The 23,262-nt window shown below is 38.6% G+C and overlaps 1 protein-coding gene and 1 long non-coding RNA gene across 2 annotated transcripts in view; one reads left to right on the top strand and one right to left on the bottom strand.

The window, feature by feature from the left end:
• The window catches only part of LOC142027434 (uncharacterized), a 47,417-nt gene extending 31,740 nt beyond the window's left edge, over nucleotides 1-15,677 (top strand). The window contains exons 2-3 of the long non-coding RNA XR_012649131.1: nucleotides 14,402-14,615; nucleotides 15,353-15,677. This is a non-coding gene — a long non-coding RNA (uncharacterized LOC142027434). The remainder of the gene's footprint in view (nucleotides 1-14,401; nucleotides 14,616-15,352) is intronic.
• The window catches only part of TRPM3 (transient receptor potential cation channel subfamily M member 3), a 276,643-nt gene that overhangs the window by 11,163 nt on the left and 242,218 nt on the right, over nucleotides 1-23,262 (bottom strand). The window contains exons 20-24 of the mRNA XM_075021635.1: nucleotides 20,899-21,039; nucleotides 15,734-15,862; nucleotides 13,365-13,616; nucleotides 9,516-9,726; nucleotides 485-635 (exon numbers count right to left, since the gene is read on the bottom strand). Coding sequence (XP_074877736.1) covers nucleotides 485-635; nucleotides 9,516-9,726; nucleotides 13,365-13,616; nucleotides 15,734-15,862; nucleotides 20,899-21,039 — 884 coding nt within the window. The remainder of the gene's footprint in view (nucleotides 1-484; nucleotides 636-9,515; nucleotides 9,727-13,364; nucleotides 13,617-15,733; nucleotides 15,863-20,898; nucleotides 21,040-23,262) is intronic.

Below are 23,262 nucleotides of genomic sequence, written 5' to 3'. Positions count from 1 at the left end.
TGACAACACCTTAATTAGACACATTTCACTAAAAGTGGCAAATGTTTCCTTGTTGCAAAAAAGAGGAAGAAGAAGAAGAAAAGAAATTAATAAGTTTGTGCTTCAGCAAAGCACACTTGCAGTCAGCCATTTCAAAGTATCTTACTACTGTGTACATCTGCTCTGATTCTTACAACAACCCAACAAGACAGGAAAGTATTTTTATTCTTGTTTTCCATATCGGGAGTGAATGATGCCATAACTGAACTTTATATATTTTTGGCTTCTCTTCCCTGATTCCCATCGGGTGTCTGTCCTTGGAAATGAGACATGTGAAGAACTTGGCATTTCCTTCATTCCCTGGAGACAAGCTAATGCCTCTTTCCCTCTCACCCTCACATCCTCTGAAAATGGGTCTCAGCCAAAGTCTTCAGCTTAGCAGCCTTCTTAGGCTGTGTATAATGTCCATCCCCACCAAGTCCATACTTTGCAATGTGTCACTCACTTGAAAACAGCAATGAGGAGGTTCACCAAAAGGATGTTTGCAACCAAGAGGTAACAGGCCATGATGGCAGGAACAATCCATGCTCCTGTCTTGCAGGGAGGTAGCTGGATTATTTTGCCATCTTCTCTGGTTTCATTTTGACCACAAGGAGCTGGGAACAAAAATGCAAAACAAGGCAAAATGGGAATGAATCTTATTTTTTCATTGCTTTTTACATAAATAGTTAAATATTTATAAATGCCTGCCTGCCAAAACAATATCTTCCAAATAACAGTGGCATTGATGCTCCCCCCCAAGAAATCCGCACTTGCTATCACAGATTTTACAAGCTGCAGTTCTTGTTATTGTGTGGTATTTGCCATGAATATCAAGATATTCCCCTCAGAAATTGCAGGAGACATGCCTGTTGTGAGTAAGCTGCCTGGTTGCATACAGCTAAAATATCATGCTATTCTGGTAGTAATTAGTGGCTGTGCAAATAAAACGATCGAAATGTTTAATCCTGGAAAAAAGCTTATGTATTTTTTTTTTTAATGGTGAAAGCTTAGTCTTTTTTTGATTGATGGAGAGGGATGTGATAAATAGCATAAGGAAAAAGAAGTAAATGAAAGTAAATTAAAGAGTAGACATTTATCGCTGTGCCTTGCACTGCCCCAAGCCACTTTAGGACATACTCATAATGACCCTCTGCTATTAAGGACTTTTGACTGCATGCCTAGGAACAGTGGGGGAGATTATCAAGTCTTTACTGTACCAGGTAAAGAGACATGTAGGCAGCAGAGTTGCCACCTGTTTCTTCCCCAAATGCTTTGGAACAAAAACGTTCTCGGTATTAACGTTGTAGAACTGAAGCAAGGGGAGAGAAAACCCTGTGCAATAGTTTTCCTTGCTTATTTTTTTACATGCCTTCATGTGTTGTGGTGGGTGATCTATATTTGTAAGCATGGGTCAGTTTTTGTCTTTCTAGCCTCAATCCTAGTGGTCTTAAGTACCTCTGTAATGAGCTCTTCAAGAAAATAACTGAAGCAGCAGCTTACATATACAAACTATCTTAATAAATTTTGTGCAGCAGTACAGCCAGCTTGCCCTCATCCCCAACAAAAAGAAGCTTGAGGAATTTTCAAAGTGCTCAGCACTGGCTCATTCCTGCTTGTATCAGTGAGTTTCCCACTGACTTCACAGAAAACAAGTTTGCCAATGCCATATGTTTTGTAAAATTTCACCATGTGTCAACAAATCCATGATTTCCATTAAAAACTATTCTTCTCAAAAAGGCCCTTCTGAATTTGGTTCACAGAGCATGGGATTCAACTGTGGGTGTCTCTACTGGTAATCATATGGTATCATGTGTGATTTGGGTACTTGATTTTGGCCACTGCATATAACTGTTAGGCTATTACATATATAAATATGATAGCCATAGGGGGCAGAAGAATACATGATACATCAACTTCAAAAAAGAACTCTCCCAAAATATTCAACTCACAGAAAAAGAAATGGCAAAGCCAAATACAAGCAGTACTACTTTTACAAGCAGCTCTGTTGTGTCTGGACTCATGGTGTCACTAATCCTTCCCACTTACAAAAATACATTTTATTAGTGGAACAGGCTGGTGTACGCAATTCTTTATTTCTCAGAAAGCATCACCTTGTAGTTCGTTTTAAGTTAGTGTGGATTTCATGCTTTCCACACTGCTCCAATCAGTGGTTTCATTTATACATTCAAAATGCCATCTGTGAGCTGCTGTGGGTGAGGGGCTATGTGCACTCAACCTTCCCCCAGCAGCAACTGGGACATTCAATACCTCTTGGTACCAGCACTCAGTGTGAGACTTACATTTCTGTTTGTGCGGAAACACTAACTTGCTCACATGTTGATTCAGAGCTACAAAGTCCGACAAAGCACAGGACTGAAACCCATCATGATTTCACCAGTAATAAAACAATCATGCTATCAGTTGATGAAACTTGTTGTCCTTTTGTGTGCTGAAGAACAGAAGAAATAATGTCTTTTGTAGCAATGAGAGAAACTGGTGAAAAGCATATTTTAAACCTCAGATCAATGAGATAAAAAACCTCAGCTCAAAGTCTGGTTAAAGTTTTATTATCGCATTTTTTTCTGTTAATAAAAAGATAATTTAATCTAAAAAAAGATCAGCTTTGACAACTACCAAGACCAAAAATTATTTATCCAGCTTTATTTGCCTACAATAGAGTATTTAGAATACCATTAATGCATCCCTGCCGGTTTATGCCACACAGTGATGGCCAACTTAGACTTCCTAAAAAGACAAGTTTCTGTAGTCTATTCTATATGTGCATACATGTTCAGCTTGTCCTGAAGGTTTGCAGATGTTTTTCTCTTTGCACATTCTGTTGTAGGAACAGTTTTTAAATAACAAGGGAATACTAAGCTCATGCCTTACTTTACAGAGAACTAAGCCACCACTTAATCTTCCCATCTTCATCTGCATGAGAAAATGTATGATGTGTGTCCAAAATGCAGAAGCCTGTGTTCCACTGCACATCACTGAACATCTTCTTCATCTTTAAACTGTAACATTAATTTTAAAGGATTTTTTTTCCACTAATAAATAAACTGTTTCTTTAAAATAGTTACTCCCAGGAAATCAGAAACAGAAATTTCTCTTTGTGAAAAAAGACAGAGGACTCTGGCAGGAGGCTAAAACTAGCAATGGTATTATTTTTAGATAATGAAGTACTTGTTTACATTTAAGAAATCAGAATTCTGTTTGTAGGGTTTGAGAAGACTTTGTTATGGTAACGTGGGACAGTTTGCCTCCCCTTATCCGAGTATGTAGAGTCCCAAGCACGTCTTATCTCCTCGTTACAGTAAGCTGGGGTAGTTCACTTCCCCCTCACCTGCACATACCCCGCAGGGGCACCAACGTGAAGGCCAGCTGCAGATCCCGGAATTCAGACAACAGCACCTCCGTTACATCAGCAAGTTTGCTAATGAACCTAACAGGACAGTGCATATGCACGATATGTTAAGCAGTGCAAGTCTTATTATCCACCCCTGCGGTGCTTTCCCTTGAGCTTCACTCCCGAGCAGGGCTCCACTGCGTCGGGTCCCCATTTGATCAGTGTCGGTGTCCCGGGGCTCCCACTGTCGTAACGCTATGCTTTGCTTTACCTAAAGCCAAAGCTTTCATTTGCTGAGTATTGTGCCTTGTCCCTGAGGGATTCGCACCTGCCTTTCATGTGTAACACGGTTTGACCATTTTAATTATGTTTGGAGAAATGCAGTAATTTTTGTAGTATGTGCAGTAACACACTGCGATAACAATGTTTTTCAAAGCACAATTTTAACATGTATGAAAACATACTCATCTTTTTACATTACAAACTTGCTTTAACAAAGAACAAAGACAGTACTTAATTCTAGTGAAATGTTTTGCTGAAGCAAATTCTGTTAGTATAACTATATGCCTATTTCAGGTAACTGAAAAACCCAATCAGTCTGATACCTACAGGCCATTGTATAAAGGTCAGACATTATGTCCTGAACTCAGGCTTTAGAAAATAATAAATGGCTGGACTTTTAATTTCAATTACATGCATTAACTTCACTCAGCTTTCAAATATTGCATTCTGACATCTGTGGATGTACATATTTTTTGCATCTCTTGTTTCCTTTTCACAGTCTCCTCCTATGCTTATTTTTCCTTCCTGGCTCCCATTTACAGTTTCCTGTATGTGCCTTTCCTGCTACATACCTAACCCTTCCTCTTTCCTGGCCAGCGAATAGCTGCAAAGCAAACAGCAGTAACCCATGCTTCTGTCTGTTGCAGGCCTAAAGCAGCAGCAGAACTCGGGAAGAATTTGTTTCCCTGCTGTAATTACTGTCATGACATGGGCACCGCTCATTTTTACTGTGTATTGGGTGGAGACCTTGGGAAACAACGTCTGCAGATTTCTGCGTCATGACTTTTCCCCCAGCTGCATCCTTCCAAAGTAGTTGTGGGAAATAGTGGAGAGAGGAAAGTGCATAGCTGAACAGCTTTGTTACAAAATAGTTTTGCCTTTGATGAAAACTTCTTATATAAAAATGGATACCACTTTCACAATACAAGTTGATTTGTTTGAAATCACAAGAAACTGTGGAATGAGTTCATATGATCACAATTCTAAAGAATAAGGAAACAAATAAGTGCATATTAATGAACAAACCAACCCATCTTTTTTTTTAAATTCAAGTCTGGACATTCTAAATGCACTTTCATCACCCTGTTTATGAGCATATAGGTACCTCACAATTTTGATCTGCACTGAACCCAAAGGATGTGAAAGCATTTTATAATTTTTTAATGAAATGTCTAAGCAACGTTACCAGCTTGCCAGCCTGGTAAATATTGAAAAAAGGCTAAGCGAGCTGCCTTAGGCTGTCCACTTCTTCACTGACAGAGAAAATACTGAACTCTGGGAACGCTGAATCTCACACCACTGCTCTGTTCATCAGCAGAAACATCCAGGGAACTGAACAGTGTCTCATTACTTCAAAAAAGTTGCTTTAACTACAGCATTGTGACCTTACATGCTGCTTCTTGCCCTCAGCCACATAAATAATGACTTTGAAGTGTCTCTCCAATCTGCTGGTATTTTAATCATAATTCATAGTAAATCCCTGTATTTTTCTTGTTCTCCCTAGTTCTTTCTCTCTCCTCCCCGCCGTCTCTGCCCCCATTAAAAGTATCCAACCAAACAGAACCCAAACTATAACCTCAGAGAAGTGCTAGGAAGGGGAACACTACTTCAACTCAGGCCAGAGAGACTTTCAAAATGGTGTTTAGGCTGTGCACAAATTTTATCCCCTGCCTTTGTCTAACAATGCTAAAAATATTGTCTGTGCTGCAGATCTGCAATACAGATTAAAAAAAAAAAGGGCAAGAGAAAACACAGGTATGATTTATTCTGTTTTGTGCAAAGCTGCTCTGTTTGTTCAAATTCCAGAATGATCCATGCAAATGACTGCCCTTACAGGAAGCTCCTGCAGAGACATGAAAAAAGCATGAAACCTCTAAGATTGTATAGAATTTCGTATAAAATTTTCATTTATACTAAGAAACCTTCAAGAATTTTAAAAAAGAAATTAATCTAGCAGACTAAGAAATTTAAAGAATTTTTAAAAAGTCTTTTGTAGTAATTATATTTTCCTCTTAAGTTCATTGGATAGTTAATGTGTGTAATCGTCTCTCATCTTCTGAAACCACTGCATTCTGGTTACTTGGCATTCCTCCAGTATGAGTGAAAGAGAAGGAGGCCCCATCTTTTTCTCTTAAACTATGTAGGTTTTTCCAATAAGGGAGTAGGCACACGGAACAAACACAACTCAGACTGATCTTCAGATTCCAAATGGCACTTGAAATACTGTCAGCTGGAAAGAAAATCCAGATGCAAATCTGACATGTGAGACACCAGGCAAATTTGAAAAACAGCCCAAACCAAAAAACCCAAACCCGTGTTGGCTAACAGCACTTTCTGTTGCCTTGCTTTCTGAATATAGGAAAATGTGAGGTCTGCTGCTAATTTTTTACAGGTGATTGCCATTTCTCAAGTTGCCATTTATGTCATCTATCTACATTTTTTACCAAGCAAACTCACTCCCTGAATAATCCTTTCCTCTTCAGTATTTCTTATATACTTCTGTATCCATAGTATTCTGGAAGGACAGATAGCTTTGCATGTGACAACTGTGTTGTGAATTTTTTTGTCTAAAATTGCCAGCAATAGTGCCAAAGTAAGTGAGGTGAACTGAGGGAGAGATTTTACAGCATTTGTAGGTTTCCTTCCGGACAGGCATTCACTAAAGCAGCTAAGTGGCTGGCTGCTGCCCCATGGATCCCATCGAGCAGCACAAGGCTCAGCTGGATTAGGAAAGGCAGCCTAAAAGTGAGACAGTTGCATATACCACCACTGCTTCCCTGACCTGGATCTCCCTTCCTCCCCCAGCTAACATGGCTGTGATGAACTGTCAGCCTGAGAGGAACTACTTTGAGACTGGTTTTGCTCTTTTCGTTGAATTTACCTGAAAATTTGAACACAGTTCTAAAAGATTTACTCTGCTTCCTCCCCCCGCCCCCTTTACAATTGGTTGATAGTCAGTTATTTGTAGGATTGTAGTATTTATGTTCATCACTGATAATAAACGACACCACTGAATAGTGTATTCATACTCCCAGAAGTGAGGATATAATTCTGTCCCCACTTTTGAGTTGAAGATGAGATCACATGCCAACAGGACACTAATGCACACTCCAGTTAACATATGTATTTTAAAAATGAAATGAATATAGAAGTTATGGGTAAAAAATGTAAATGTATATGATATGCATTATTTTAGAGCGAGGCATTTAGCTAGTGTTTTAACAGTGCAGTGTGTTGAGATAAAAATCAGAGTAGATCCACTGGATGGACAGGCTGCCAGCTGATGAGATGGATCCAGACATTGTATCTGGTCAGCCTTAATGCCATGCTTCACAAATCAACAGAAAATGAAAAAAAAAAAAAAGAAAAGTAAGTAAGAAATTTTAGAGTAGCATACTATTTTGTACATTTCTCAGACACTAGGTTAATCTCTAGGAGTGTGGATCAGATGTATATGTGCTTCCAAGATCAGCACTTTTGCTGAATCCTAAACTTGCAAATAACAGCAATATTAAACACCAAAAATAAAGAAAACCTCAAAGAAACCCTTTTCGTATTCTAAAATAATACTAATAAAAAAATGTGCTTCAAGGAATAAAGTTCAATTGCAGTTTAGATGTAGCATAACATTTTTAGAACATGTTTATCTTATTTGAGAAAGTACAAATACTGTAGTACTCTAACATGAATACAGCGGCTGATTTAGCTTAGAACAACTTGGAAAATATATATAACAACAAATTTCCAAATAGTGAAAAAATGTAGGTATATTAGTAAAACCTTTTGGGTGCCAATCAGGTAATTTTGATTGTATAACAACATAACTAAAAATTTGCTCATGGTCCCAGTCTATTCCAGAGGTAACATTTTTGAGACAACCAAGCTTCAGACAGATGTGAAGTATTGCACATATTTTGTGCTGAAAGAGTGGCAGATTCTAATTCCCTGCATCATCTGTCTCTCAGGAAGGAGGGACTAGGTGCTGCTTTTCATTTTGGCATCACCACTTTTGCTGCAACTCCTAGTTTCCTTGACCTAGACAGAATGACAACATGTCTACACTTACAGCTGGAGTTGAAACCATCAGGAATTTTGCTTTTCCTAAGCCTCAGAAGTAATTATGCTGCATCTTTTTGCAAGGTTTAAATGTTGGGCATCTGAATAACACACAAGACTATGACCAAATCCTTATGCAAGGGTATGGAGCCTGCCACCCTCTTCTCACACTTAAAAACCATGCTTAATTCAAAGACATTTTAGTTTCTCAGGTGTCAGGGTTCTAAACTATAATCAGCACTTCATTAAAAAAAATACCAGGAACTTTTTGTTCAGCCAATCGCCATGTTTGTTGCAGTATGGTAGTTACTTAGTACAATATCAATAAATGGCCACTTGTAGAGGGACAGACAGAATTCTGCTTGTGGAAGGAAGTCATAGTTTAATGGGATAAACCTTTATCCCTCTCTTACGCTTTTGGAGTGAGATGAAGTTTTATATCCCCAGCTATTATGCCTTCAGAATGAAATTAATTTTTAAAAAGAAAAGGAAAGGAAAAAGGACAAGAATGAGGCAATCAGGTGAAAAGCTAAACTCAGTGAGAAGCTTTGTGATTTTAGGTATTTCCTTATTTCCTTACATGCCATCCTGCCTCTGAAAACAAAGTGGAGAAGTAAACATAAAAAAGAGGTTTCATCTGCATCCACAGTAATGATTCTGTGCTAACCAGGAAGAAGAAATGAACATGGAACTGCTGAAATATCTGCCCTGTGATACATATACTTCTGTCCATCTGAAACCCCATTAAGTTGGGTGCATTTTTGGTGATACAGATACATTTATTCCCTTAACCAGCTCAGGAAAAATCAACACCTTTTTTTCCATTCAAACTTGGTCAATACTGAAAAAGCAAAAGATAAATTATGAAAACACTGCCCTTTCCTAAGGTGGTACATAGGATAAAAAGGAATATCCTAAACAGAGCTTTAATGGAGGCCATCTGCCACTGGAAAAGATACTCACTTCTAAATGCTGCCAAGGCTTACACATATTTAAGTAGAAATGATGAAAATCAGTTGCATGTCAGTATTTGCTAAAGACACATTGTTTGTGATTCTTAGCTTGTTCATCCACCGCATCATTTCACACGATCACCCCTCTCCTTTGGCATAATACACCAGGTAGCACCAGGAGGTTTAATTTAAATAGAAGACTAGCATTTTCCTGATCACCAGCCAAATGAATCCTGAGGAGATAGTATATGAAATACTGTCTTTCATTCTGTTTGCACTGATGAAAGCACAGTCTTGCCTTCCAATAAATAAATAAAGCAAAATTCTAATAATGGATCTACTGTCTCCAAAGAATTGCATCACATGGTTTAGCATAGAGGTGGTGGCAGTCAGTAGGTATCAGAGAAAAGAAAACACATTGGATTAGATCCTCATGAAGTGCAGGAGCTGAAGGTCTAACCCAGCATAATTGGACCTGTTGCTCAGTATGAAGTTAGGTAAAAAGTATTTAGGTCTAAAATGAAACCAATGGATGAGAAAAAAGAAGTGACTTTTCATGTCCCAATTGTATCAGTGAACTCATGGTGGATACCTGGGAGGGTATCCTTGTCACCCTGCTGGTAAAAAGGAACCATTTAAAACATTCTTTATATGCAAGGTAATTTAACATTACAGATTTCTGGTTAAATAATTGTGAAGTGATGCCAGAAGCATGTTCTGAAACTGACACCCCAATTTTAGCTGAAAAAAATATTTTTGTGACCATTCTCTGTGATGAAGTTCCTCTATCCTGAGCCATTTATTGAGCATACACACATGATCTAATAGCACATCATCTGATCAAATTTGGATACCTGACTTTGTAGTATGAGAATCATAAACTTGCTTACGGTCTATCTGGTCTGCAAACACTTCCCCATAGATCATCCAATAAGGCATGTAAAAAATGTTTTTCGCCAGCTTCCACGAAGGCTCCTCATTGGGAAAGAGAATAGCCTGTCTTGCGACACCAAAGCTCATCAGAACCACCAACATGATGATGACAAAGTACATCATGTCTATCATCTGAATGTAATGACAGGAAAAGAGAAAGAGAGAGAAGGGACAAGAATTAGAGGAGTGTATTTGTCCATATTCCTATGATTATATGCTGCAAAAAAAGTTTGCAAAGCTTAGAAACAGAATTTTCAAAATCAAATTTTGAAAAGCCATTCTCAGTTTTATGCATATCAAATTTCATTTTCAAAGAAGTGAAGCAGTATTATTGTGTCCTTGGTTTTACCTAGTGTTGCTTTTAAGAACAATTTAAATGTTATGAATAGGCTTGAAAATACAAGATACCATCTGGTCACACCAGTTGCCTGAACAAGAATATAGGTTCACTGGAATGAGCAGCCTGGTCTGGGCAAGGGTCACGAGATGATGTATTGTTTATAGGCAGCTAGTGGCAACTGTACCAAATAAAAAGGGCTGACATGAATTATTTTATTCACTGGTAGTCATTGTCTTGGAGCAAAGGAAGGAGGCTGCATCTAACATAAGGAGTAACGTGTGGCAGAACAGCCTGTTACTGCAACATAAGGGACACCATGGTGGTAACCAGTGAGAAAGGAAAGCTGTGATACCGGCTGGACTAGGAATCAGCTTGGTGGGGGAGTATGACAAAGGACATATTTAAAAAAAAAAAAAAAAGTAACACAGGCACTCAGCTCGATTCTTCTCCATTGTTGAAGGCCTGATTAGCATATGCACAAGTTTAATTAGTGCTTGCAAATAGTGCCTACCCGTTTAAAATGTTCATGGAAAAAGTGGGACAGCAATCCTAAGAGGTGCTGCAGAGAGGCTGGAGATTAGAAGAGGAGCTGTTCTAGAAAAGACTCTCCAGAGAGCAGAGCAATGGGCATCAAGCAGGTAGAGCAGAGACACTTTATAACCCAAAATGAATGTGAAAAAACATGGGAGTCCTGTAATGTCCCTGGTAAGATCCCTTTAAAACCTTTAGTTACAGGTTTACTTATAGGTCTTTAGTTATAAGGCTTGTTACAACAGAGCTGTTTTTCACAGCTTTGGATGTAACTTTTGTCTCTGGCCAAAACTCGACCCCAAACTCCTCTAAACCTGTGAGTTTTAATCCCTTCAGTCTCTGCATTTTCTGGCTCAGCTGCATTCTGCCTTCCCTGCAAGGCAGGCATGCAACCAACCTGCACCTCACCCGGTTGCCTTACCGCTCCATGGCGGACCTGCTGCAGCTCAAGAGCAGGGTTGCTCATGAGAAGAGCTGGTGGAAGAGGGGACTCACTTGCAGCAGATGGATCTGGCACTGCGGCGGGGGTTCTTCAGTTTTAAAGCACAAGGAGAGAGACCAGAGGTCAAAGTAACACTGGGAAAATATCTAACAGAGAAAAGAGAGGGATACAGAGGAGCAAACAGAAAAGGATATTCTCATATTTACTGAGAGAGGGGCTGTAGGTCAAAGACACCTGTAGGGCAGGGCTCTAGTAGGAGAGACTCAAGAAGCTGCGAAGAGGGAACTGGGGACAAGTGAAAAATCCCAGGGGAAAACAAAATCTTTTTATCTTGAGGTCGATAAAAAATGCAGGAAAGGAAAAAAAAAAACCACAAAACACCTGGAGACATGAGAGAGGAAAATAAATGCCTAAAGAATTAAAAAACAGATCAGTAAATCACCAACATTCCTATGTTATTCTGAGCATTAATCTCTCAAGAAAACCTGATTGAAGAGGAATTCTAGATCATTGTACCTCAGACAGCATCCTGAAATGGAAAAGCTGCATAATTACATTTAGTTCTTACTGCTTTTAGGGAAGGAATTTGGAGATGAAACCTGGTTCCTCCTTTCTTCTCTGATGAAACTTTGTTTCAGGTAGAAATATAGAACATGGTATGATGTAATATAACACCTATTTTAAAATGTCATGCGAGCAAATAAAAAATGAATATTTGGTGGCAATTTAAGACAATTTCTTAAATGCTTCCAGTGTTTTTGATCAGGAATCACACAGGTTTGACGTCATGTTGCGAGAAATAAAATTTTCAGTTCTATTCTCTATTCAAGCTGCGTATTAGCTTTTCCCTCCTTCACTTGGGTATCTTTCTAAAACCTCAGTAGCTTGTCTGAAATCCAGTGAAATACATGGGTGAGTTTCCACTGACTCTAATGGGCATTGTATCAAGCCCTTTGGCCTGTAGAATCAAATTACAATTGCTATTTCAATTTGGCAATGGCCTTTTCAATCATTCTGAAAAACTCATTAGTCACCTATTCAAAAAAGTGATAAAATGAGGAACTGTTGGTATAAACCTGCAGTTTTATAAACAAGCTGGCTCCATTTCCCCCTTTTTATTTGCAGAGAAGCTAAGAAAATGTAGACATTCCCACACAGTAAGGGAACTGATATACCTCCGACTCTCTTGACATGCCACAGTGATTTCATTTCATTCCCGAATAAAAGGGGAGTAAGTCTATCACTGTGCAGAGATTAGAAAAGCACGTTATAATAAGCATATCCTGTTACTGAAATTAGTAGATAATAATAAACTTGGCCATTCAGCTTCCTTCTCCTATCTTCATCTTCACTTTAGCCCATTGCTTTTAAACTGCTCAAGCCCATTCCTGCCCCTTTCTTAATTTCACTTGCATGTTTGTTGGCTGTGCGCAGAGGTAAAACCTATTAGAGCTGTTTTGTTGGATACAATGTAGAAGCAGGTGAAGAGAAAGTTCCTTAACATTGGAAAGGTGGAAATAGTAATCTTTTTCCTCCTGAGTCTAAGACTTAATCACAATAGAAGCTCAGTATAAAACCTCAGGTGTTAAATCTGGTCTGTTGAGGAACTCAATAGCTGTGGTGGGCTTACTCCGGAGAAATATGTATAACAAGCTTGCTGTTCTCCATAGTACTGAATGGTACTTGCAAGACCATGAAATGAAAAAGACAGAGCCCAAGGAGGTAGATGGACATGTGATTTAAACAAAAATACACAAGGGAGCCCACTGCAGCCTGGAGCAAGCAGGTGCAACTCCTAGGGATGACTGTGCATGATATAGATGGCCTGGCCATGCATGCCTCCTGTATGCATTTAGTATTACATAAACTATTCATACTCCTGCCATGTTGTGTACATGTGATGTGGCCAGGGGACAGAGGCTGCAGTTATGCAAATGGATTTCTCATCTCACAAGGACACACCCAAACAGGAAAGATGGAAGAACATATTGATATGGAGCAAACTATAAAAAGGTCACAGTCTTAATCATAACCATTACAGTTTTGAACATACCATGCCTATTACAACATACATTCTTTGAGAGTCTCAAGGTACCAAGCACATTTTTTTTTTTTTACCATAACAAACTACTCTCCTTTACAACTAGTTGAGAATTAGCATCCTTTGTATTTTCTGCAAATGGGGCAAAGAGGTGTAGGATGGATGGCTTTGCTGCTGAAGAGACATCTCAAAAAAAGACAAGCAATACATCATCTAACAGAACAGGGAGAGTATAATCCTCAATTTTGGGGGTCTATGCTGAGGTTTTGTTTCAATAAGGCACTTATTTCTAGCTTACATGAAAATGCTAATGTGTAAAAAAAATACAGATAAACCTGCAGTGATATCATTGGCTGAAGACATTGAGTGAAGAACATGCTGGTAAAACATAGAACAAGTACATCAACTTCTCTTACCATTTTCCCAATCATCATAACGTATGGTCCCAAATACTTGTTTACTCCAAAGATGTCTAATAACCGTATATACCAGTAAATGATGTTAACACAGTATATCACTCGGCCATCGCTCCGCAGTGGCAGATCTTGCAGACGGAGCACCATCCCGACAGAGAACAGGAGGATAGCTATGAGATCAGTAACGTTCCAGTACTCCTGGAGCCAAACTTTTACTTTCTGTAACAGTTTCCCAGGCTCTGACATCAATATCTGAAGGACAGAGGACATGGAGAGGAAAGATGCTGAGCTGTCTTAATTTAAGCTTGAAGAAATCTATAGTAAACAGATATACGCCACACAGGCTGAAAGCAAAGCTGATAGACTCCTATCATATAAATATCTCATGTGCTCTCTGATTTTTTTTGTGAAATCTTCTATTTCAGCCATTCTTATCCTGTATCTACGTGCAAGATACTTAAAAGAAAAAGGACGAAAACCCCTCTTGCTCTAAAATCCCCGCGAAATCAGAAGAAATATATGTTTACCTTTCTGTTTTCAAATTTATTGACCCTACTTACAGTCTTGGAATAGAAGGAGAAATATAAACGGATATTTCATCAGAAAATTCACATTTAAAGAAGCTGTAAATTTAAAGAAAATTATCCTAAAATGTGTGTCAAACTGTCAATAAATGATTAATAAGCATAAAGATCTGGATTTAGCATTTAATCCACAGAGATACTAGCTACTACTTAGACCCATTGTGGAAATTAAGTTCTACAGCTGAGGATATAATTCACAAAAATAATTAATCTTACCTTATGAATTTATCATCATTCTATTTGCAAGATAATTTGAGAGACTTGATTGTTTTCCTGAATTACTGTTGAAACTATTCCTCAAGTGATTTCCATGAATAATTCCTAGCTTTTAGTGAGTTAACAAGCTGTTTGTTTTAATTTTCTATATTTAGCCTCCGAACATTTGAGCAGACTCATACAGTTCCTTAAAAAGATGAACGCCATTCTTATAATTTCCTTATAATTCATTTTCAGAATGAATTTTAGGCTCATCTTCTGTGAACAATCTCCAACATCTGCTTAGAAATCCATTACGACAAATGTTCTTGATATACTGTTGTGGAAAGGACAACTTGGGGTGAATGATTAGACAAAAATGGTGCACACGATTCCTGCCAACAGCTTCCCACCTACGGAGCCAGCGGTGCTTTGTCTCCATCAGTGTTGCAGAGTCCTCATGTGGCTACTGGTACTGTTCTCCTTTGTCTTTTGGTTATTGAACTACACTCATTATAGGCCACACAAGTAGTATCTTTTCCACTGTTCTTTTTATTTATAACGTAGAGTTTACCATACAGTGTTTGAAATCTGCCTTTGAAGTCTAAGTGGCTGTTGCAAGACCATTTTTAGTCTAGTCCTCAAAAGCATGTGCTGCAGAAAATACAAATGTAGATGGTAACAAATTCAGCCCAGGGGTACAAATGTGCTGTTTCAGCTGAGGTCAACGGGACTCGCACCCACTCACATCAGGGCTGAATTTGGCCTCTGGTGTCATTGTGGAATAAATGTGCATTTGGCCAAGTGAAAAGGGCACAGCAGTAGCTGCAAGTGGGAGAGACCATGAGAGGCAGGGGATGGCAGATCACTCTGCCTATAGACCATGTGCCACCTTAAATGCTCTGTCTTTGCTCTACGTGTCTGCTTTAGCATCTTTAGGAAGATGCATGCTATTGCTTAACATAATTAGCAAAACTTTTCAAGATTAAAAGGGGGAAATCCTGTTAGAAATGTGCTGCAGTATTCAATGTGGATCTAAATTTTCCCCCAGTTATGGCTAGTTTTATTTAAAGCCTTTGCATGAGATACTTGGACAGACAGAACAGCTGTAAATTTTGAATGAACTCTATTTGGGGTAGGGTGGGGATTCAAACATAGGCTTCTCAGTTGTCACGCTATCACCATGTCTCCGTGTCCATTCTGTTATAGTGTACCTCCTTTTCCTCTCCCTGAAAAATACTTCAGTTTCTGCACCACATTTCAAGGAATATAGCCAAACTTTAAGATATGTCAGAAGACCGCTCTGTACTTGTGAATGCTATTAAACAGGCATCATAGAAATCTGAACAGAGAAATTCCGTGGGAGAAAAAGAAAGAGAGAGATTCGTGACTTCAAAATGGAGGAAGAAAGATTTTTTTCATGCTGTGTTTCTAACAATCCATCTGCTTTTCTCCAAAGAACAAGCAATTTTATGATAAGCCCATTCATAAAAAATTGTCCTAAGACAAATAATAAAAACAGATATTAAAATAAAAACCCCCACACTTATTTCTTTTTTATCCTGTCTTTCTTGGTTGGGGTGATTTTACCTCTCTCATCTTCTCTATTCCCAGAGTGAAAATGTATGAGATGACAATCCATTCCTGTGTAGATGGCCAGCGATCCATCTTCACTAACACTATATAATTGAAGAGCATCAAGTAGCCTATATATGCCAGCTGTAAAGAAACAAAATGAATATCAATAGTCACTATATTTATATGACTGAGCCAGTTTCTTGGGTATGATTTGGTATTCCTAATTTCACTGTAACCAGGATTAAACAGACAAAAGAACAAACAGACAGTGTTCTGGGTTGTCTGAAAAAGCTCATATTAAATCACATACAGTGTGGAATCTGCAAAATACATGCACAGCCATCCTCTCCTCCAGCTATGTCTGCCTCCCCAACAAAATTGTGTTAATGCAGTCCCCCTGGATCATCCCACAGTGACGGGAGCTCTGATACCACTATGCCAATGACCAAACTAAGTTACCTGTGTGAAGATTTCTCCCTTACCTGCTAACAGCCTTTACTTGTCTATCATCCCTCCTCTGTGGTTTTTCTCCCTGTTCACCTAGCCTAGGCTGACTCTGGCATTCCAAATACTTTTTGCACAATCCTTGCCTGGAGCCCAGAAGGTCCGAGGTGTTGCTAGAGGTCTTCCTACCAAGCATAGTACTGACCTAACCTATCCTATGATTCCTCCCCAAAACACTGCTACTTCTACTCACATTGCAGCAGCAAGTAGCCAGGCATAGCCATGCATTCATTTGCCTTATATTTTTTACAAGTTTTTATGTATAACTGGTTGGCTTTTCCTTCTCTAATGCATCTACCTTCTGGTCTAATTTTTGATACAGTGGAAAGTATGGATTACATTTTTAGTTTCTTTTTCCTTTCTTTCTACATGCTGAATGTAATGAAATGGTCAGTCAAAAAAAGAGACAAGACAGGCAATTGCATCATCAATTTCATAAAACAGAGAATCCTGAGTGTCACACTGGAGCATGGGCTGTAGCAAGGGCAAATGGCTGTGGCTGGGGTCTGTGGTGTCCAGAATCCAACTCCCTGTCTACTTTGCCTTTCAAACAACAGCCCTACAAGAAAATGCACGTTAAGCCAAATTTAAATCAGAGAAAAGATGATTCAGTTCTGTGCATGAACATTTTAGTCATTGTGGCAGAAAGCTTATTCCATACATCTGTATTTCAATACAGTTTTTCTGTCTCAACTCCATGTTACTCACAACTATTGTGTACTTGGTGTTAGACTTATGATGAAACAACCACAGAGGGGCTTGAGACTTTTGGGTAGGATTATTTCAGTGTTCAGCATCTCACAGAACAGGATTTATAGTCCTGTTGTATTTGTAAGAGAACATCACTTCTGCTCTGTATAAAAGCCACAGGGTTCTGGCTTTTCTTCCATTTGCTGGTTTGAAGGACACTCGAGAGAATTCTTTACATTGGCCATAACCATCAGTATGGAGAAGACAGCCAGTTGAACCACTGCCTCTTGTCTACATAAAACAGAGGAGGAAATGATCTCATTTGTGCATGATGATGGATTGCAATGCTCAGGTCTAGAGACTAGGCTTCCCTTAACACTCCTAAAGGAAACAGAGAGCAATATTGACTTAGGTCAGCATCTAGGATGTCAGCTGAGTCAGCAGAAACTCTGTCTGGGCAGGCAGAACTGGATGCACACCTCCCTAGCTGAAATAACACCTTCAACTACAGTGCAAAAAGACAGGTGATACTGTCACCTAACACATCTCCTCTTAGATCTTATTGATTATTAATTATCAGCAAATCTTATTAATTTCATCTGACTCAGCAGCCTTTGATGAGCATTTGCAGTTAGTATGGCAAAAGAATAGGGACATTAAGGTTACAAAGGTGACAGAAAGTGCAAGACCCTCAGTGTAACTAGGGGGTTTTGCTTCTACTTGGTTTTCTTTTGAAGGGTTGGGTTTTTTGGGTTTACGTTTGTTTTGGGTTTTTTTTACAATTTAAATTTACTGAAAATAGCTGAAAATTTTTGCTTGGCAAAAAAAAAAAGAAAGAAAAAAAGAAAAAAAGCCTCTTTCTTTAAGAATAAAATGATGCTGAAACTGCAACACTTTAACCCAAGAAAAAAGCCCTTCAGGTAGTGAGTGATGCCCTCCTTCTCCCTCCCCAGACCTATAATTTGCTCCTGCCTTCCAGGAGGATGTCCTGATCCCATATTGTGTTCAAACCTCAGTACAGCTGCCCATGCTGGTACTCAAGGTTCTTTGAAAGTGCTACTACACAAGTAGCTTAACCCTCTTTTTCTCTCTTTTACACGGCTTGACGAAGAGCCAGGGGCTGCCATTTTCACCCTTGAGGGCAGTACCTGGAGAAACGAAGGAAAGGAATACCTGCTAAGAAGTTTCTAGGCTGCGTTTCTCCCTGCCCTCCTATGGATGCTGTCCCATTCTTTAGAAAATACTCAAATACTTATTACAGTATGGGACAAACCTGGAAATTGTACCAGCAGGAGAGTGCTTCAAGAGGGAGTCTACCCTCCCCTTTCCTCACTCATTGCAATAATTAAATGATCATAAAGTGAAGTGGTCCCAAAATGCAAAACTTAGGGCAAAGCTATTTTGATGTTTAGAAGAAGATGACTCCTACTCAGGGTTCAATTCCCTCTGCAGCTGTTCCTTCTCAGAACAGGTAGAAATTTGGCCTGTTATATCCCTCTAGCATCTCAGCCTAAAGCTAGTAGTTAAAAGGGGAAGGCCATCTTCTCCTCAAGCAATCTGTGAGATGAAACCTTTGAGTCATGGTTTTCAATGCAACAGCCACAAAACAGAACAGAGTAGTTGACATTTGAAACTACTGCATGTCCAGAGAGAAAGGCTAAATTATTTTTGGTTGAGAAAAAGCTGTTTATTTTGGTTTGTCTGCTGAGCCAAAATGTTACTTACTCTAACATCCCCATATTCAACACACTCTTGTGTATTTTAAGAATGAAGGTGGATATAGCTATAGAGTAATAGCAGATAGGTAGATACAGAATAATCAAAATTATTTTAAATGGCATACAATAGCCATAAGTATAGTCACTTTTCTTGCATTTTGGAGTGTGGAATGTAAAATTTGGAGGATTTCTTTTGAAATCTATGATTAGTATTTCTGCCTATGCGCTTGTAAAAAGTGTGATAGGCTTTTCAATTTTAATCCTCATCTGCAAGTTGTTTTGCTTTTAGTTTCCAGGAGTTTCTCAATATACCCAACTGGTCAAGCACTGCAGCCAGAAACCACCTTAATTTGCTCTTCAAGTTCAGTGTAGCCAAGATCCAGCTTTAATAAATGACCTTGATTGAGACCTGCCTCAGGACATAAAAATGTAGGAACAGGTCTAAATGGAAATGCAATATTGATCTTTTTCTCCCATTTCAGAATTGAACTAACAGGGAGAGCCAGGATGCTTCTTTCTGTTTACAGTGTAAAGACTTTTCTGGTTGTGCATAATACATACTGCAGTTGATAATGAGACTAGGCTGCTGATGAGCAGTTTCTAGACTCATCAGCTTGATTAATGTTCAGTTGCCACACAGTTCAGCAAGTAGTTACTTCAAGTAGCCAAGCTGGAGCTATTTGCCTGCATAACCTGTCCACCACAGTTTTGTCTCTGCTCATGTGAGTTGCTCCTGGTGTCTGTAGACATATTGCCTAGATCTCAGCAAGGCATTTTTCTTATAAGAAGTCATCTACAGAAGGATGTGTTCTTTGTGATTTGCTGTGCATTCAGCAGAATGATGGAAAATATAACTGGGAGGGAACACCTGAAATCATCTGGCCAATTCCATGGTGCTGAGGCAAGATTAATTACAGTGTACCATAGTGGACATATGTTTTGATAAGATAAGACTAATAATGGAAAATCTACCATCTCCTTACACAGTTTATGACAGTACTTTTGAGTGCAGTTAGAAACCGTTTCCTAACATCCTACCTGGAACTGCATTGCTGCAATTTAAACCATTACTTCCTGTCCTATTCAGCAAGGATTTGGAGATCATTCCATTTTGTTCCTCTCTGCAGTTACTTACACCTATTTGAAGACTATTACATTCCTTCTGCAGACTACTTTCTTCCAGAGAAAACAACCTCACTTCCTTAAATCCTTCCTGTTAAGTTATGTTTTACAGACTTCTTGAGACATTTTTCTTGTTCTTTTTTGTGTCCTTCAGATGAGTCCATACTTGTCATGTGATGCAGAAGCTGAACTGGGATAGAATATTCCAGCCAAGGAGACTGAAAGGATTACTTTCTGTGTTCGTTTTACTTTTTGATCTCATCCTTCTACGTTCTAGTGCAATTTGCAAATTTAATAACTAATCTCTCCTCCATCATCCCAGTTTTGAACGAAAATATCAGATAACACCTGATATAGGAGAAACCCAAATGGAATCCTTTCTAATCTCTGCCACCAGCTTGATAGTGAATAATTAATATCTACTCTTGAGGACTAATTGCCGAAAAGCTTTGTATCCACATAGTAACTTTAATATAGCCGTTATTAATTTATCTGTGAGAATACCCTCTAAAGTTTTTGACACTGTCTTACTTAAGTAAAAATATATGATGTAATGTTTTTTTTCTGCTCCACCTGCAAGGTCTGTTTCTTTATAACACAAGAATATTATACTGATTTGGCATAATTCATCCCTGAAAAATGTTATCTTGTGGGTACTTACACAAACACTTTCTCTGAGAGACACTCTGCAGACTACTCAGAACAAAGAAAAAATGTTCCAAGAAAAGATGTGCTCTATCTGCTTCTTTTTTTCATCAATTATTATACAATTCGACATCCTCATTCAGCCCAGCCTCCCATTGGGCTTACTATTGGGAGCTCTCCTATTGGGAATTCTCCTACAGCAAATTCCTTGGGAGCACCGACTGCAGCAAACTGCTGCTTATTGTTGTATTTGAAGAAAAACATACACAGTCATTCAAATTTTAACCATGAACTTCCTGAATCAAATAGTAGTCTTTAAAAGTCTTAGATGGGTTTGCAAGTGCTAGCTGACCTCCACAAAAGATTTTTATTAAACTATTTACAGGTAAGCCCTCCAATGCATGCAGATGCAGACTTTCAATGAAACACACAAGATGACCTTAATCCAATCTCAATATTTGTCCAAACAGTAGTAATATAACAGGAAAGGTTTCTTACTGTGTAAAACCAAAATTTAACGATGGGAGCATTGTAGAACTCATAAATCTTTCTTCCAACAGGGATCAGTCTGTGCCTGCTCTGAACTTCCTCTTCCTCTTTCTTTCTTGAGGACTCTCCATTACCTCGTCCCAGCATTGCCTACAAGAAAGGACATTTTTGTGTTTCTTTCTTTGTGAAAGACAAATTAAGCTATTTTTTGAAATTTCAAAAGGAAACTATTAAAAACTCTGATTTCCTGATTTTTAGACAAAACCAGGTGACCATAGCTAGGTGTAAAATGTTTTGTTCTCAGATTATCTTTTTTTTTCAGGGAAGCTGCTGTTTAATTCTTTGTAAACCAAAAAAGCAATGCTTTGGCAGCAACTGTCAGCACCAGCGTGAAATCCTTGACTAGTGAATGAAAAATGAGATGTGGAGAACATTTCTCCTTTTTGCTGCATGGACAGCAAAATTTTTACCTGACAACAGCTTTTTGTGGTGTACTTCTATACAATAAACAGATGCAGACAGAAAACAGTTAAGTTTTGGTTTTAAACAAAGAGAAGCTCTTAAGGCAGAGACTGAGAGAGAACAACAAGGGGAAAGATGAGTTGGCAGTTGCTGGACTGGAAGCAAAGAAGCCAGTGACTCTTTTTATGTTGATCACCGGATCTGTCACAGGCGATGATGCCACAGTGAACTTCACATGGATGTAGAGGACTGACTGGTAGAGTTCACTGCAGCATTAAGGCCTTGGATTGAAAGATCCTTCTACATGACTGTAGCTTCTTCCATAATGAAGTTCCAGACTTCTCATGCACTGCCTCTGTTAGGCATGATCTCACTGTTACCATTGCAATTCAGACTCACTGAAAAGCGACACTGAGCTCCAGGAACACATACTTAAGAAGTTCTCAGCTATCAGTGCAAACCTAACATGCAAAAGTTGGTATTATTTTGTTTAATTTTGACTTCATGGTCAGTGGCAGAGACGTGGAAGGAGTGACTAAACTATATATTCACTGAAGTTAATGCTTAAAAGAAGGTGTTCCTTTGTATTTAGAGTACAGTGCGATCTGTTAAATGTTCTTTCTGAAACAACTCTTTTGTGAATAGGAGACTAAGAATGGGTTTTAGATCATTGTGCCCTGAGCGAGTTCTTGCTATTTAGTTTGTGGCAGCACCTATAGATTGTAGCACTCCTGCACATGAAAGCAATTGCAAGAATTGAGATACTACTGTCCTAGCTAAGTATGCAGGGATTGCACGATGATGCCTGTATTTAAATGCTTCTATGTTTTTCTACAAGTAGGTAAGCATTTTCGTACTTTTATGTTAACCGAAGCAAACTTTCACCAACCCTGCAGGTAACCTTGTTCTCATCTGCAACTTAAAAACATGGAAAACTAAGTCCCTAAATAGAACAATTAGATGCCAGACATACTGTCTTTCAATAAAGAGGTCCTTCATTTATCTATCTATGTGCTCTGATTCAACAGGTTGTTCAGCAAATACTTAACAAATAAGCTTCAGGTGAGCTATTTGATCTGGTTCTAGTGCCCTGCAGGAAGAGGAGATGCACTTCTCATATATTTAAAAGTGAAAATCACAATTGTTCCCTTTCTTCTTTTTTCTAGGCCTCATGTGGAGCTATTCATATAGGTCTTTGGTCCTGTAAAATAGTAATTTGTAATGATAAACTGACGACCAATTTTTTTTTTCTTTCAGTCAGTATAGATATTTGTAACGTTATTAGGACCATGTATGGTCCTAGATGGCTCCTGCGTAATATTTCTCTTTCATTTCTTTTATGCAGCTAGTTTTTTCCTCTGGTATTATTACTTTCCACATGGTCCCTTATATTCTTGAATTTGACTATGTACAGATGTTGCCCTGCATGTTTTTAATAAAATAGAACAAAGATTTGGGACACAAGTATACTGCACTAAAATTAACCTGCTGAGATCCTCTTAAAACTGTAGCCTGCTTTGATGAAGTTACCTATTTCCTTTACCTTTTTATGCCTGCAGATTTCTAAGTTCACTGCCATAAATGTAGATGAAACAATGCATATTAAAAAATTAAATATACCTCATGTTGATTCTCACAGTGCACATAAACCCCCTTAAAATTCCATTAAAAAAATCATAAAAAAGGAAAAAGATGAAGCAGCTGTTAAGCAGAGAGAAGGGCTCTTATTAGATAAGCAGGTAGTCTGCAAGAACATGAGATTTACTGAATATAGCTATAGTAGCAGAGATTACACAACCTTCACAGAATCCCAGGTATCGTTACCTGAAGTCTAAAAAAACCAAAGCGATTCCCTGATATATATCAGGGGTTGTTTATTTGGGAAAGAAAGTGGAATATGATCTGAATGCT

Source organism: Buteo buteo, chromosome Z (assembly GCF_964188355.1).
Source record: "Buteo buteo chromosome Z, bButBut1.hap1.1, whole genome shotgun sequence".
NCBI lineage: Eukaryota > Metazoa > Chordata > Aves > Accipitriformes > Accipitridae > Buteo > Buteo buteo.
Note: the sequence above shows the minus strand (reverse complement) of the source record. Positions and strands in the feature narration are given on the sequence as shown.